Source organism: Momordica charantia, assembly GCF_013281855.1.
Source record: "Momordica charantia cultivar OHB3-1 chromosome 10 unlocalized genomic scaffold, Mcharantia_2.0 BLBB01000010.1, whole genome shotgun sequence".
Taxonomy (NCBI): Eukaryota; Viridiplantae; Streptophyta; class Magnoliopsida; order Cucurbitales; family Cucurbitaceae; genus Momordica; species Momordica charantia.
In genome coordinates this window covers 10036736-10054368 of record NW_028275158.1, presented here as the reverse complement: position 1 = coordinate 10054368, position 17633 = coordinate 10036736, and the positions used below count along the sequence as shown (strand labels likewise).

Sequence of the window (17633 nt, the reverse complement as noted above, 5' to 3'; positions counted from 1 at the left end):
GAGATTCCAAATAAGGGTTAAATAATTTCAAACAAAATTTTATCAAATCATGCATAACATAATTTCAAATATTTTCTGAATAAACAAAATATCAATTTCTAAGATATTTAACAAATCTATAATAAAACTTCAATTTCACATGCATTATATCAATTTCAAATCTTCCTATCAAATCCAAAATAATTTTTTTGTTTTGGAAGGGATATGGTAAATTACTTTAGAGAAATCCTACAAATCTAACTAACTTCTCCATTGAGTAGTTGTCAACTTTCCTAGAGGCCTAGAAGGATGTTGAGAAAACCCAATGACCCGAACAGTTGAGTTGAAATTTGTAAGAACCGAAATTTCAGTTTGGTTCACGGGTTCAATAACATTTTGGTCGGTTCAACCCGAACCGAACCAGACCCATGAAATTAACAAAAAAAAACTAAATATATATATATCGTTATAGTTTAGGGTTTTTCTGCCGCCTTCCTCCCCTCTCCCCCTTACTTGCCTCCAGTCCCCCTCCCCTCCCCCTTCTATCTCTTCTGTCTCCCCCTTCGTCTCCTCCCCTTCTCCTTCGTCTCCTCCCCTTCCCCTTCCGTCTCCCCCTCCGTCTCCCTCTTCGTCTCCCCTTACACCGTCTCCACTTTCTACACCGATAACCTCAAATTCTGATTCACCACCAGAAAGCACTCCTAGCCACGAACATCGACTTCCTTCATGCATCCGATATTCATGTCGCCGTCTAATTCAACTGCGTATACATTCTCATCTCTCAGTCGCCCTCATTTTCTTCATCTCACTTTCTCTTACCTCTATCAACCCGACGATCTGACCCGACCCAACCCAAAAATTTTGGGTTGGGTTGGCCACTATGTTCGGTTCCATGATTTGACCAACTGGAAAATTTGGGTTGGTCCAAAAAACTTCTTAAACCCGACCTAACCCAACTTGTGAACACCCTTATAGAACATGATCAATATCCAAAATCAATCATAAAATCCTACATAAGGATTTAAAATTAAATCAATTACTAAGTAAATATTATCTACCCAATTTTCTCATTCAAAACACTTTTATATGTAAAACAATTAGAAAAATATGAATTTAGGACTACAAAACTAGATCAGAAAAACTGAGTTAAGAAGCCTCAAAATTAAAAAATAACAAAATCGGTACTTATCAATATGGGCTAAATTTACAAAAAGTTTCTGGAAAAAACAAGCTTAAAAAGCCTTCTAAACAATTGAAAATTTGGAGATTTTAAATCTGGAAAGTTTTATGTTTTAAAAAATAAAACTTCCAAGAATTTCCACGAAACAATTAACAATTTACTGATTTTTATAGAAAAATCAGATATGTAAAGTGTATAAAAAACCTTTAAAACTGGGTATAAACATACAATTTTTCATGTAAAAATAAAAACAATAAGCCATACCTTATGAGATTCAAATAGGCAAACTTTGTCTAAAAACAGTTTTATAAATAACAAGATTCAAACAAAAAAAATTTGGAAAATTTGTAAGGTAAAAAATCTTCAAAATCTTTTATTTTAAAAACAAAAACCTCAAAAATTTTCCCTACAAAGAACTATATCAAGAAAAAAAGATAAGAAAATACAATAGGAAAGAAAACTTACGGATTTAGAACCATACCAAAATTTTTCATCCTTCTTTTCTTTTTTTCCTCTTGGGAGAAAACTAGGCCTAACCTCTAAAAAAAATATTAATCTAAAGCCTAGGTTTGAAGAACTTTTAAAATAAACCCTAATAAAACATTTTAAAAAAACTAACATAAAAAAGATAAATATTTATCTTTTAATAAAACTCTTTCTAGAAAAAAAAAAAACTAAAAACAAATTTTCTTTTAAAAATTAATTTCTAAAATAAAAGAAAACAACGTATAACAAAAATGTATATACCTCTCTCTCTATATATATATTGGTTGTTACAAATTGCAAGTATATTATAAACTCATTTTAATAGTATATCATATGTATATCACATACATATATCAGTAGTCCGATATATTATAAATATATTATAGATATATTAGAGATATTACGTATATATTACATCGTTTGGGTAAAGTTGTCATTTTAAAATTGGACTTCCGTTTTTTTTAAGAAAAGTGCTATATTTGAAAAAAAAAATCAAATGTGATTGCTATTTTGCTAATTTTACTAAATATTTTTGCCATATTTGCAACTACTACTTATTAGTTTGTATTTCAATATTATAAGATAAAATTTAAAAAAGGTATATTAAATTATATTTTAAATTTCTATTATAATTAAAACTACAATAAATAACTAAGAAAAAAAATTATATATATTATGAAAAATATGGAACCTTTCTAGAATTGAGACCTTAAGCGATCACTCGCTTGGCTATAACTTAAAGCCTAACCCCTGCCTTTATGAAATATTGGTTATGGAATCATTTTCTAGAGAGAATTTCTACTAATTTTACTTCTTAGCTTTTAGGCTAATTGAGATTGGATATCTCGGTATATTTTTTCTAATTTAATACTCAAAAAATTTATGGTGGCATCTACTTAAAATTTAATATCTTTCGTGTTTTGTCTAAATGTAATTGGCTCGAAGACCGATAAAAAATAAAAAATTCAATAGTAAAAAGAAAAAAGAAATAACGGAGAAAAGAAACATTCATGAAATTTGTTATTATTCTTCTTTTTTTTTTTTGAGCAACCATAAATTTATTTTGGCTGTGGGGAAGGCAAAATCAAAATCAAATGTAATGGCTTTATCAAAGAAAAAAAAAAATAATAATAATAAAATGTAATGCCAGCCATGAAATTCGCACGTTAATTTTGGGTTTCTCTCATCACACCACAAGGGTTTAACCTTGAGCCTCTTCTGCTCCGGCTGGCTATCCCCTCTGCCATGGCCGTGCTCTTCACTGCTCCACTCTCACACCCACTTGTCTGAAACCACAGATAAAAGCCCTTAGAACTTTGGGATTTCTCTGGGTTTTGCCCCCAACACTTCAAAACGGCTCCTTCTATAAGCAACTGCGGGGGCAAGCTCGGCAGAGTTGCAGAGATGATGACTTTGGGGGTCTCCACCACCCAAGCCTCTTCGTTGAGAACTTCTTGGCCTTCATATTTCTTTCTATGGCGCTCCAATTCTGTTTCTAACTCTTCTATATCCATTTGCGCCTCCTCCAAGGCTCTGTACAGGTGACTTTTCTCTTGGGTTAATTCTTAACTGGAAGCTTTCTCTCATTTTCCTGTTTTTGTTTTACATTTTGTTTCTAATGGGGGGTTTGGGGAGAACATTTCGCCTTCTACATACTGCAAAACGTGACTAGTCATGTCGGGAATTTTGTTTCTCTACATGGGAATTTCTTGATTTTCTTGTTTCTGTGGTTGTTGGTCATTTCCAGACTCCGGACTTCTATTAAATTTGAAACTGCGAAATGGGTTTCTTTCCCTCTATATGTGGGGAAGAACGTGTTTGGTGCGTGTAATTTCTAAAAATTTTTAGTTATTATCACGACGATTGCTGCAAACGAGAGTTCGTTGTTAACTTCCCATTCAGTTCAGGAAGAACATTATTAGTTGAATAAGGATTGAGACTTTGAATATGGTAGCGGTTCTTGAATATGAGTTGAGGCTTTTGAATTCAGGTTGGTTGGAATAATGATGATAAATGGTATATGAACCACACATTGTTTAATTATGAGACAGTTATAATTTCATTAGTTCATACACACTATTCACATTGGGGAGTCTATTGAGAAATAGTAGAAGAGCTTAAAAGTTTCTGTAATTTCTTTATTTTCTGTAATAAGCTATAATAATATGGAGAGCGTAATTGGAAGTGAAGATAATTTTTGGGACTGCTACCAGGCTGTAGCTTTCTTCATGATAAAGGTATGACAATGTCCTGATATATTTAATTTTCAGTGAGGACGGTTCATGAAGTGGTTTTTGGTTGAAGTGGAAACTGACTAAGGAAGAGTTAAATAGCTTTTTTTTAAGATGATTTCACTCAAGAAATAATATATAGGTTATTTTTCTAGGCTGTACTTTATCTGGCAAAACTTCAGGTCTTTTTTCCTATATCATTTTATGGTCCACAAAATTATTTCATATTATTTGATTTCATCAACGAGGAGGACATTTCCTTTTTATATGAGTGTGATTGATACATAGGGAAATATGAGTAGGCCTCTATCAGAAGCGATACTGGTAACTTTATTGAGTCATCCATTCTGTTTTATATTGTTTGTCTTACATTTCAGAGCATATTGATCAATTGTATGAAGGGGAATATGGTTGTGGAAAGCTTCAATCTGATTCTTAATGTTTCTGAACTGATTCTTTTACAGGTCTGAATTTAGCTCCATGAAGAGTGGTGATGGTGCGTCTCCAACTCTGAATATGTTTCATGCTTCAATTCAGTGTAGAAAAAGTTCATTCTTGAGCACCAATTCACTTGTTGAAACTAGACAATATGACAATGAAAGGGCGTTTCTCTCTGATGTAAATGCTTGGTCTAAAAGTACAATGCAGATAAAGCAAGAGAAGCACTTTAGGTTTATGGAATCTGGGATCCTGACAAAGAGTGACGAGGAAAAGCTAAGAAAAATGGAAAATCTCGTTGGCTATGGGACTGCGCATTCTTATAACCGTCCTCAATATTCTAAGGTTCAGTGTTTCAATGCTAATAAGGATTCTGATTGTATAAACCCTGAAACTAATAGGTTATCAGATGGATTCAGGAAACAAGAACCTATGAATTTTGAACGAAGTGTGAGTGCTGCAACTATAGATAGGAAGACAGATAGTGATAGGGGACCTTCTATTAAGACATTCAAGGTTTCACGTGGTGAATGCAATGGTGACATTGATTCTTTTTCTGGGGGCCGGACTATGAACAAGCCTGAAAATAATGATTTGCATAATCAACTTGTTCCTATGCGAAGTAACAAAAGGTATACCATTTCTCAAAATGGAAAGGGATCAATTTCGCATCATGCACCAAATGTTTCTCCTAATGGCAGAAAGCAAAATATCTCTACAGGAAAGGTGAATAATGTACCAAAATCTTTGAAATTTATTGAAGCTTCTAATGAGATAAAGAGAGGTGTGGACGTGGAAGAATTTTCTGAAATAACCATTAATGGAACTGGCACCAAGATGATGGAAGCACAAGCAAATGATCATAAGCCAGATATAAAGGAGAGGCTGAATTCTGTATATGATAGCGTGCTTGTTGTTGATAGTGTATCTGCAGCAAAGGAAGTTGTTTCAATGCTTACTACTAAGTACAAGAATCTTGTGCATGCTTGCGATACTGAGGTGCTTAAATCTAACTCTATTTGCGAGTACCTTTACTGACTTAAAAAATAGGCTCACAGACCAGACCGATATTGTCTACTTAAATGTATAATTTAAACTCAAGTTCTGTCATGCCATGATAGGCACATACCTGTGAAATTGCCTTCAATCCTTTTTTTGTTTTCTTATTTTCTTTAAGGTGGCCAAGATTGATGTGAAGCAAGAAACACCCGTTGACCATGGTGAAATAATATGCTTCAGTATTTATTCAGGACCAAATGCAAATTTTGGGAGTGGAAAGTCTTGCATCTGGGTTGATGTTCTTGATGGTGGCGGTAAGGAAATTTTGCTTCAATTTGCACCATTCTTTGAAGACCCTTTGATCAAAAAGGTAATTCTTTTGGTCTTCTTGGCCCTTTTTTTGGGAGACTACAGTTGGCCGAATTTTTTGATAAAGGAGATTCCTCTTTGAGGCAAAATTGCAGAGAATAGATAAATAATCCATGGACTCACATCCAGCTAAATAGATTGGACACACTGGGGGGAGATAGCCAAAGCTTTTGCTCCAAGATGTTTTCTTTTTAGTATATTGTTAATAGATTGTAAAACTGATAATGTTCGGTATTCTCATACTTATATTTAATGCAAAAGAATTGTATTTCTTGATAAGATTGGTAAATTATTCTGAGTTCTAGGAAACATTTGGCCCATTCATTTGCTTGTAATAGTTAAATTATGAGAATTCTGTGCGTGCATGTGTGTGGTATGCAGTAACTCAGAATACAGTCTGAAATTGACCAAACCTGCCTTTCTATTAGGTCTGGCACAACTACAGCTTTGACAATCACATTATTGAAAATTATGGGATTAAGGTTTCTGGCTTTCATGCTGACACCATGCACATGGCACGGTTATGGGATTCATCAAGGCGAGCTAATGGTGGATATTCCCTTGAAGCCCTTTCTGGCGATGTAAAGGTCATGTCCGGTGCTAAATTGGGCCATGAAAAAGAATTGATTGGAAAAGTATCCATGAAAACTATCTTTGGCCGGAAGAAGATGAAAAAGGATGGATATGAAGGCAAACTTACAGTCATCCCTCCTGTTGAAGAACTTCAACGTGAAGAACGGAGACCATGGGTATCTTATTCTGCATTAGATTCTATATGCACGCTGAAGCTTTATGAGAGCTTGAAAAACAAACTATCTAATATGCCATGGGAGAGAGATGGAGAAATGATTCCCGATAAAACCATGTTCAATTTTTATGAAGAATATTGGCAACCATTTGGTGAACTTCTTGTCAAAATGGAAACTGAGGGCATGCTGGTTGATCGGGCATATCTTGCCGAGATAGAAAAATTGGCCAAAGCAGAACAAGAGGTTGCTGGTAACAGGTTTCGTAATTGGGCTTCAAAGTATTGCCCTGATGCCAAATACATGAATGTAGGAAGTGATGCACAAGTGCGCCAATTGCTCTTTGGTGGCACTCTCAACAGGTAATTTCTATTTTTTAAATAATATTTTTGTTCTTTTTGAAATGTTATTCATTTAATTGGTTTTAATCAGAAATCAGAGATGAAATTATAAGTTATTTACTATTTGTGGACTTGGACATGTACAAGTTGTCAAGCTCTTTATTGTATAGTTTCATGGTACTGCTACCTCTTTCGGCAATTGGCATGTTCCCGATCCTTTGGCCCCAGATATTTATTGATTAAAAAAAAGTTATATATTTTTTTTCCATGTTACAGTAAGAATCCCGATGAGAGTCTTCCAGCTGAAAGGACATTCAAAGTTCCAAATAGTGAAAATGTCATTGAAGAAGGGAAGAAAACTCCTGGTAAATTTCGGAATATTACTTTACAGAGCATTCTGAAGGACAAGGTTCTTTCAACTGAAATGTACACAGCATCTGGTTGGCCGTCAGTAAGTGGGGATGCTCTGAAGATCTTAGCGGGCAAGGTCTCCGCAGAATTTGATGACTTTACTGATGCCCATGATGACTTACAGTCTGATAATGAGGTTGACAATGATTCTGAGACAATGCCTCATGGGGAAAACAAAAAGCCCGTTATTCATGAAAGTGCAAATATGTCTGATTATGGAACTGCTTTTGAAGCATTTGCATCAAAGGAGGAGGGCAGGGAAGCCTGTCATGCCATTGCTGCCTTATGCGAAGTCTGCTCTATTGACTCTTTGATATCAAATTTCATCCTTCCCTTACAGGTGAAAATTTTCTGCCAAGTCCCCATTTATGCCCATTGTTAATATCCTTTTGAAGGAAGGAGGTATTCATAGTTAATGGTGTTTAGCTAATTTTGACCCTGTTAAGAAGAAGTTTAGAAGCTAGGTGTAAATAACTTTGTTTGCTAATTATGACTTTTATATGTGCATGTAGACGTAGGTAATAGGTTTAAGAAAGAATTAATTCAGTGTATTATTTAATGCTTCACTTGATTTAAGCTTCATCGTCTGAAGACTGCATGTTGATTTTGATTGATGGACATAAAGCTCTGAAAGCATTGGAGCCTCCTCTCTCTGAGAAACACCTATCACTTTATGTTAGACTTAAAATTCTTGGCACGATTATTGACTTCTATTGAAATTGGGTACTTCTATCACAGGGAAGTAATATATCTGGTAAGAATGGACGTGTCCATTGTTCTCTAAATATCAATACAGAAACTGGCCGCCTCTCAGCTCGGAGACCAAATTTGCAGGTTCATAGTTTACTTGTATCAACTATACTAGTATTTGGCGCTGAAGAGATTTATGATGATTTCTGTTAAATTATATTTTTATTTTTTAAAATTTCCTATTGTATTTAAGTTAGGGTTTCCTTGTTCTACTAGGTAAGTGTATCCTTATCCCAATAGGCAAGAGTTTTGTATTCTTTTCTTCTTTGTAGCTACTATTTATAGCCTTGTATCAATTCTTTCAAAGTAAGTAAAACTTATTTTGCTTATCAGTTAACAATTTCCATGGAAAAGTAGGTTTGCTTCTTTGGTTAGATAGTGTCACCACATAGCTACTAGATTCTAGATGCTTAGAGCTTACCATTATCACAGAGGAGTTCTAAATCCTACAACAGGAATGACGTAAAATCTTAGGATTATTGCTAGCTTTATTTTGCATAGATTATTTTACATTTAACCCTTTTTGTGTCTGTGTGTTCATCATTTCAGTTCAAAGAGAACTTTTATGTTCATATATTCCTTTAAAACTATGATTATAATGGAGATTTAGGTTGGTTATGTTTCTTCTGTACTAGAATCAACCAGCTCTGGAAAAGGACCGGTATAAGATCCGTCAGGCATTTATAGCTGCACCTGGAAATTCCCTCATTGTTGCCGATTACGGTCAGGTAATTTTTAGTCATAGATGCTTTGCATGGTTCCCGTTATTGATCTGAGGCGATTTGTTCATGTGGTGTGTAATTTAGGTTTGGACACCTTGTGTTCCCCTGCTTTCTTTTTTTTGTCCGCCTTGCTTCAACCATATTGTTTCTTATTTAGAAAGAAAACATTATTGATTGAAATGTAAATTCATTTTGCAGTTGGAACTTAGGATTCTCGCTCATCTGGCCAATTGTAAGAGCATGCTAGAAGCCTTTAAAGCTGGGGGAGATTTCCATTCTAGAACCGCAATGAATATGTACCCTCATATTCGTAACGCTGTTGAAAAAGGAAGCGTGCTTCTTGAGTGGGATCCTCAACCAGGTGAAGATAAACCTCCAGTTCCATTGTTGAAGGTAAACTCTATTCTTCTTGCTGGAAATTGTTGCTTTGAAGTTATAGGAAAACGTGAGCAGATGTGATTGTTTTGATTGGAGTTATTAGGCTTTATTTCCCAAGTATTACAAACCAGAATATTCCTGTATCTTAGTAATCACAGGAAATGGAAATGCCTTATCTTTAACAATGAAATTTGAAGGATCATATCAAAATTTCTCAAACAACGCATGTCAATTGATGTATTTGTATGCATACAAGTATGCCCACTCACATACTAATGTAGGGAGTCGGTGGAATAATCTGTAATTTCTTTATATAATAGTCGCTGTCCTTTTTAGCTGCAGCTTGTTAATTTTAATAGTTGTTGGTTGGTTTGTTTTGTAGTAGTTATGGCGTGGTAGTTAGTTGGATAGTCATTTTAGTGAGTTTGTTTCGTGTTAATTAGGAATCCACCTCGATGGCCTTTTTATTTTGACACCCAAAGATGCAAAGCTTTTCACATGGACCTAATAATGTCTTGGAAGCATCGATACTATATAGAGAGGTGTCTAACACACAAGGCCTTTTTTTGTAACTACAATCTTATGATGTTATTACCAATGTTTTAAAAAGCTATTGAGGCTTACGCATTGAGGCTCACCTTGAGGCAAGGCTCTAACTTTTAGCCTCGAGACTTACGCCTTCTTTGAACCATAAGAGGCTTACGCCTCTCATAGAAGAGGCTTATGCCTCTTTGAAAACGCAGTGAGGCTTAAAGTCCTTACGCCTCGTGTAATGATTAGAACAATATTAGTAATTTGCCCAATTCTTATAAAATATAAAAGTTTTTTTGCATATGGAATACACTGTAGGTGTGCCTGTGTGGTGACGATTCAATCTATCACTACTTTTACTACCTAGACTTTAAAAACATTGGAGATAAATTTTATAGAATAAGTCAATCTTATTAGTGATAATAATACTAGTGATATTGAGACCTTCTTTTAGGATTTTTATTTAAGTGGCAATTAATAGGTGGTCTTTTTTATACTTTTATATAACTATTATGTTTAGCAATACTTGATCATATAAATTTTAGATTTGTTCAATTCTTTTAATTAAAATTGAGGCTTACGCCTCATACCGCCTCGAGGCTTACACCTCGCCTCTTCAAGAGGAAAAGCCTCGAGGCCGCCTTTTGCCTTTTAAAACCTTGGTTATTACGTGATTGGAAAGCTGTTCTTCATTAGTTTTTGTTTGATGGGGGCCTTCTCATCCCCCAGCCTCTAGGCTGTTGCTTCTGCTCTTTATCAATACAATTCTAATAATTCCTGAAAAAAAATATCTATATAAATATATATATATATATCGAGAGGATAGGAGCAATTGAAGATGCCTCAGCCGGAGTATAAACCCAAGTTCGTGTGTTTTTTGTAAGCAGGCAGAGGAAAGTCAAAACCAACGTCTTTTAGGTGTGCCTTTTGAGTCCTAATGTTGGTTACCCTTAAGGAGTTTAGGTGCAATTGAGTGTTCAATAACCCTACTAGAGAAACGTGATGCAGCTACTAATGGGTTTTTCCAAAAGGAAGGTCATTATCTTTGTAGCCAAATGTTATTAATTAAAACAATCTACAACTCAAAAGAAAGCATCTATTATGAAAAGAAAAGATATCTTATTGTCTCACTACATCGATTCCCTCTCTCTAACTCGCTTTATAGTTTAAGATGTTATCATGAGGTATGAAACAAAGAGGCCCATAGCAGAAATTTTAATTCTTGTGATGAAGAAAAACTGATATCGAGAACGATGTTTTTAGTTTTCCAAACCACCAAAGAAGCAGCTGATCAAACCTGAGTTGGCTGCAAATTCATAGAATGGATCCTTGGGCCTGTGGGTTATTGAAAAAACAGAATTGTCTAGCTTACAAAAGTCAATACACACTATTTAAGTTTTCATTCTGAATTCCAGCACGATAATTTCGTAAGTGGGAAAAATGTAGAGATTTACCCAATCGGTCGAACCCTTTGTCTAAGTTCTGAATATATAATTATTTTACTTGGCCCACAAAGAGTCATATCATTAATTTCATTACTAGTTGATTATGTAACTCTTCTAGAATGGAACCCATTGGTCGAATAATGTGTGCTTTTCTTTGCAATTTTGCCTTAATAGTTACTAAAGGTTTCTGCGTTTCAGAAATGCTCTTGTTGAATAAATTGCTCAAGTCCACTTTTAAATGATCTCTTACTTTTTTTTCAACCTCTTTTACGGGAACATTTCGGCTCTCTCTTCTGCAGGATGCCTTTGGTTCTGAAAGAAGGAAAGCTAAAATGCTTAATTTTTCCATTGCATATGGCAAAACCCCTGTTGGCCTTTCCAAGGATTGGAAGGTACTTTCAAAACTAAATTTCGGTCAAATATTCCAAATATCGTAAGTTGCTAATTGGCAGTGGTTTATACCACCATCCAGGTTACTGTGGAGGAAGCAAGGCAGACGGTTGACTTGTGGTATAATGAAAGAAAAGAGGTTCGAATTTGGCAAGAACTTCGAAAGAAAGAAGCCGATGAGAAATCGTGCGTTCGCACATTGCTGGGACGAGCTCGTCGCTTTCCTTCAATGAAGCATGCTACTCGTGCCCAAAGAGGGCATATAGAAAGAGCTGCTATCAATACTCCTGTGCAGGTTTTTTCATTGACTTTCTTTATTGGCTTTTTCTCGTCCCAGTCTCCAATGTTAAACCCGGTTCATGAACGTCGGTCTGTTACAGGGTAGTGCTGCTGATGTCGCCATGTGTGCCATGTTGGAAATATCTAACAATTCAGGTTTGAGGGAACTTGGATGGAGGCTGCTTTTGCAGGTAATTCATCACTATCTTTTTGCAATTTGGTTGCTTATTACCTATTATGATGCTAAGGCTTGTTTTGGAAGACTGTTTTCAAAATACTCTTTTGCTTTTAAGTTATCATGCAATAACCCAACCTTCTGTGTAAATGTGATCTATATAGTTTTTTTCTTGAGCTACCTCTTTCTATAATTATTGACAACTTTTGTCGAGGATTAATAAACAACCGCTCAACCTAAAAGCTTAAGCTAATGAATTGGGTAAATTTAATTCATAGATTGGATATCTAACACTCCCCTTCATTTTGGGCTTAAAAAATTGCACAAGGTCCAATAAGTAGAGATCAATATAATTGGGAAAGAAACAACAATTTAGGGATTCAAGCACAGGATCGCTTGTTTTGATACCATGTTAATTGATAAGAAAAGAAAATAATTCTTACTTACTTTTAAAGGATTAAAGTATTGATACAAGGCGAGCTACGAAGGAGAAAAGGAAAGAAACCCTTGCCTGATAAGAAAACACTTACCATTAGAACAAGGAAACCTAATCTATTAAAATCTAAATACAATAGGAAATTAAAATATAATTTAACAACTTTGTTAAAAGATGTAGCTGTATATAAAATAAGTTAACATGTGGTGAATACCTATAATCCATGGTTAGTAACAAGCATGCATCTTAAAGCCTAGGGGAATTCTTGGTTTGACTTGTTGGCGAAAATCGGCTTAACCAACCTAACAGATCAGGAAACCAACTAATTGATTCAACCAGACCAACAGAAACTGAACCTGATCAAAATATTTTTGGTTTCAAGATTTTTAAATTTGAATACACCAACTTATGTTGGTCAAATTGGTTTGTGGTCCCTCAGGGCTTTCTATATAAATATAAGAAATGCTTATATGAACTAACACTTCTCCTGGAAGTCAGGTCCATGATGAAGTGATCTTGGAAGGACCGACCGAGTCTGCAGAGGTTGCTAAGGCCATTGTTGTCGAGTGCATGTCGAAACCCTTCAGTGGAAAGAACATTCTCAACGTCGACCTTGCGGTGGATGCCAAGTGTGCACAAAACTGGTATTCTGCCAAATAGATTTCACCAAAAAAAGTTTTCCAACCAAACTAACGTACATCAAGCAACCATCAGTTCAACTCTGGATTCCTTTCATGTTTCTGTTGGGTGGCTGATGTGAAATTTTCCCCACGTTGATCCTCTCCTCCTTGATGTGATAATAGTTCAGCCAAATGGGGCTGGCTTGTGAGGAATGAATGATATGATTCCACACCTCTTGGGGGCAATTCTGTAATTTACATGTCTGAAGGTAGGCCTGTTCTTCTGTGTATAGTAAGGTTTTTGGGTTTTCGGGAGAAATTTTTTGTGAAGAGTTTTCTATGTAACTCGATTCTCCAAGTGTAATATTTTGTAATGGAATCTCTCTTTGTCAATATAACCAATTATCATGTTATTTTCAGATGAACTTGATACTACTGTGAGACTATAGAAAAATATTCTTCTCCTAGTCTAGCTATTGGTACATGAGAATTTTTTTTGTTGGTTATTTCTTTTAAGATTTTTCTCGAGTACAGCATGCTCGAGGATTTGAATATTTGACCTCAAGAAAAACAAATAAATTTATTTACTATTGAGCTATGCTCATATTGACAGGAACATACCAAATTGAATCAAAGCGGACGAGGGTGATTCTTTTATTGATACTAAAATGAATTGAATTGTGACTATAAAATACTATATCTATTAATTGTAAGGTTGAATAATAATTAATAGGTTAAATAACAAGTTTAATCTCTAAACTTTTAAAGATTGTCTAACAAGTCCTTAAATTTTTAACATAGATTATGGATCTATAAAAACACACAATCAAAATTGAAAGTTTTTCAGTCAATTAAAGTCCAAATTGAAAGTTTGAAGAGTCAATTAAAGTCCAAAAAATCGTTAAATAAAATCATGAAAGATGGACTAAAACTGACTAATATAAATTCTACCATTACTTTAATCTTTTTTCACATCTCACAAGCTTTCACAAAGTTTCTATCATTTAAGATCCGTTTGATAATATTTTTTGTTTTTGCTTTTCTGTTTTTAATTTTTGGTTTTTGGTTTTTGATAACAATTTTTTGTTTTTTGTTTTTAAAAAATAGAAAACCAACATGTTTGGTAACCATTTTTAGTTTTCAATTTTTAAAAAGTTAGAAAATTGAAAAGATATATTAAAAATTCTATGTAGAGTAGATGACAGTGGTATGGGTGCAAGTAAATATGCTCTCAAATTTTTAATCCCAGTCTCCACCTCGTTCTTTAGTATGAGAGATGTTCTTGAAAAAAATTATCGATTTTATAATTGTTTTTAGAATTTAAAAAATAAAAAAGGTGTAATAAATATATATTAATTATTTAAAAATTGAATCGAGGACAGGGTCGGGACATGCATTTCCTATTTTTAGGATTCGATCCTGCGGAAAATTTTGTCATTTTAGAAAGATAAATAAAAAGATTTAGAAAAAAATTAGTGAAAGAAAAGTTAAAAAAAAAGAAAAATTTTAGATAAAAAAAAGTAAAGTAGAGGAAAAGATATATTAAAGGAAAAAAAAAGAAATTAGAAAGAAAGAGAAAAATTAGTGGAAAAAATTTAGAGATAAACAAGATTCAAAATATAATTTTTAGAAAAATAAATAAATACAAAGATAAATAAAAATTAGAGAAAAAAAAATTGAACAAGAAATGGTGATATAAATTTCACAGGAAAAAATAGATTAGGAAGAGAAAGAAAAGTTATAAAATGAAATTTTAGAGAGAAATGAAATTGATATGTTAAAAAAATAATAAAAAATAAAAAATATAAATACAAAGGGATGAAAAGTTGTAGAGAGATAAATAATAATAAACTTTCCAAATATGAAATTTTTAGAGAGAGAAATAAATTTTATAGAGAGAAATTTAGAAATAAAAAAAATGTGGAGTGAGAAAGAAATTTTTTAAAGATAAACAGGAGAGAAAAAAATTTAGTATTAGAAGAAAAATTTGGATTTTGAAAAAGAAACCTAGTTTTGAATTTTTTTTAATTTAAGTAGAATTTCAAAATGATTTTTGAAAGACAACAATCTTGTGTTTCAAAAACTAAAAACAAAAAACGAAATGGTTATCAAATGAGCTATTAGTTTTTCCATTAATATACTAGTTGATACTATCGTATTAAATATTCATCGACATTGACATTTTTATATATTTATGGATTTAACATCAAGGAATAAATCAATATTTTCATAGTATTACAAAAAAAAATTGACAAAATATAAAAAATATCAATAAAATATCACTAATAAAAAGGTAATATTAATATCAATTATTTTAAATTTATTTAGAAAACATGAAATACTTAATTTGTTAATTTAAATAGTTGTTACGAATTTTTTTATTTTTATAATTATTTAGAAAATATATATCGCATATTTCCATGATATAAGATCTCGACATTGAATTCACAAATCACAAGCATACCAAGCTTATTTTTTTGGGCCCCCAAAATCTATCCATCCATCATCAGAGAGATGGCCTTTTTCTCTCTCAAACTCCATCCAACGTCCAAGATCTTCTCTGCAATACGGAGTGGATAAAACCTGCAACTGCAACTTCCAAAACTTGCTCAAAACTCTGCCATGGCTTCCGTCTCCTGCACTGCCTCCATAAATTTCACCCCAACATGCTTCACTTCCCGTTCTTCCTCGAAAATGGGTTCCCGATTTCTTGGGTTTCATTCTAAGCTCGGTTGGACCGCGCCCATCGCCATTGGACCCTCCAATGGGTCTAGAGCTACGTGCTGGTTCAATTTTCGCCAAAATGCCGAAGGTGCCGGCATTTATGGCAGCCAGTCCCGAGATGACTTCAACAGAGACGATGTCGAGCAGGTTCTTTTTCTTTTACTGTCTTCTTTCTTCGGTTTTGTGTGATTATGGATTTCTGTTTCCTGTGATTATTGAAGCAATTTTTTTATTTAGTTTCATTGCTGATTTGAGGCTGATTCTGATGATCTGGAAGTTGAAAATGTGCCTTGTCGTTCTCTGTTTTTCTGCTGAGCTTGCAATTTCATATTATTTTTCTTTCTTATTGCTGAGCAAGAGGGTTTTATTTCTTTATAGTTTTATGATAATGTATGTAGGAAGATTTTGGGTTTTAGTGTGTTAGTCACCAATCTGAAAAGCTTGGAGCATGTTGAACAAAGCTATTGATTTTGGTTCTTTGTTTTTCAAATTTATACTTATTCACTAATCTTGTTTGCCAATTTTTTCAAACTAAAAAACAGTTTTCAAAGATGCATTTCTTAACCAAAGTTTCAGAAGTGTTCTTAACAATAAAAAACTGAATAAAGAAAATATAAGTGTAAATAGTTTTGCTCATCTTAACAGGCCCTTTGAGATTTGGATATTGATCACAAGGATACTGTGAAATTAGAAGGAAATCTGTGGAGTTGTTGTAGTTTGAATGTTATTGCCATTGGAGGGATTAGATATGACAAGAAAATTCCAATTTGGCATAACTCAAGAATTTTTTAACCACTCCTTAGTGAATGAAGCCAGCGGAAGGGATTTGAAGTGATGGCAGAGTGTCTACTTTGGTTAAAATTAGAATGCCCTTTGTGGTACTGATATTAGAATATTGTGAGGGAGGGGACCTCAAACTTGTGCAGCCAAATGCTTGTGTGAAAAGTGCTTAGAACTTTCTACTTTCCCTCAAACAAATTTCTTGATTTGCTGTATGTAAGGTAAGAAACTAAAGTATTTCTTCATCCCCGTGTCTCCTTTTGCTTTGGAAATGTGTTGAGTCATAACCTTAGTATGTAATGAGACGAGAACAATACACAATATGAAAGAAAACCCTTAAAAACAGTGGCTTGATTTGACTCGAATTGCACTGGTCAGGACTTGAGACGACTCAAATTATATCATCAAAAGCTGATACGTAGGAGAATCTATTTTGATCTTCTTATTCAATTGTTCATGGTTGGTAAATTTAACTAATGTCTGCTAACTTGCATGCTGTTAAGTCAGCAACTTTTTGTCCATCTGCATACTCTTATAAAAATTGTGTTTACTTTTCAAAATTATTTTAATGTCTGCTATAGATCTGATCTGATTTGAGCCAAACCATTGTATTGTATGTGTCTCAATACTCTCCAAATCAATAGCTGATACCGTGACTTTGAGTCATGATCTCGACATCATCCTTAAATGAAGTTTCGGTTTTTCTAGAAGAAAAGAAAGAAAGAGGATTAACAAGTAAACATTTGGTTGTGCAGTATTTTAACTACATGGGAATGCTGGCTGTGGAGGGTACATATGACAAAATGGAGGCTCTTTTGAGCCAAGACATTCACCCAGTGGACATTTTGCTGATGCTGGCTGCATCAGAAGGGGACAAACCAAAGCTTGAAGAACTATTGAGAGCTGGAGCTACTTATGATGTGAAAGATGTGGATGGACGAACTGCCATTGATAGGGCACCCAGTGAAGAAATCAAAGATTTTATTCTTAATTTTGCTGTTAAGAAAGCATAATTTGGTCTCTCCTTGTTCTTCTTTGGTTTGTTTTTGGGGAGTGGCTATATTTTGATAGGTTTAGAAAGAGGTTTTAAAGATTTGTATTCCACTAATGTTAAATCATATTGTATTTAAATGACACACCTATTTTAATCCATTAGGAAATGGCTTCTAAATTTAAAGTCTTATTTATAAGTGTTTCTATTTCATGTTTTCCACTTTTTTATA

At 33.9% G+C, this 17633-nt stretch overlaps 2 protein-coding genes across 3 annotated transcripts; both read left to right on the top strand.

Annotated features, from left to right (window-relative positions):
• Window positions 1–2806: 2806 nt before the first annotated feature.
• On the top strand, window positions 2807–13325 carry POLGAMMA2 (polymerase gamma 2). 2 transcript variants are annotated; one of them, XM_022295293.2, is made up of 12 exons: window positions 2808–3186; window positions 4341–5313; window positions 5492–5683; window positions 6111–6790; window positions 7046–7520; window positions 7919–8014; window positions 8566–8658; window positions 8851–9045; window positions 11306–11398; window positions 11479–11691; window positions 11777–11866; window positions 12785–13325. In XM_022295293.2, exons 1-12 carry the CDS (start codon window positions 3050–3052, stop codon window positions 12944–12946), a joined length of 3399 nt encoding a protein of 1132 aa, XP_022150985.1. In that variant the 5' UTR covers window positions 2808–3049; the 3' UTR covers window positions 12947–13325. The 2 variants fall into 2 exon arrangements, with proteins under 2 accessions (XP_087974938.1, XP_022150985.1); XM_088118812.1 differs by lacking the exon at window positions 7919–8014 and having other exon boundaries at window positions 2807–3186.
• A 2041-nt stretch (window positions 13326–15366) lies between these two features.
• GDC1 (Ankyrin repeat family protein) lies at window positions 15367–17593 on the top strand. Its single transcript, XM_022295291.2, has 2 exons — window positions 15367–15777; window positions 17166–17593. Exons 1-2 carry the CDS (start codon window positions 15529–15531, stop codon window positions 17421–17423), a joined length of 507 nt encoding a protein of 168 aa, XP_022150983.1. The 5' UTR covers window positions 15367–15528; the 3' UTR covers window positions 17424–17593.
• The last annotated feature ends 40 nt before the right edge of the window (window positions 17594–17633 follow it).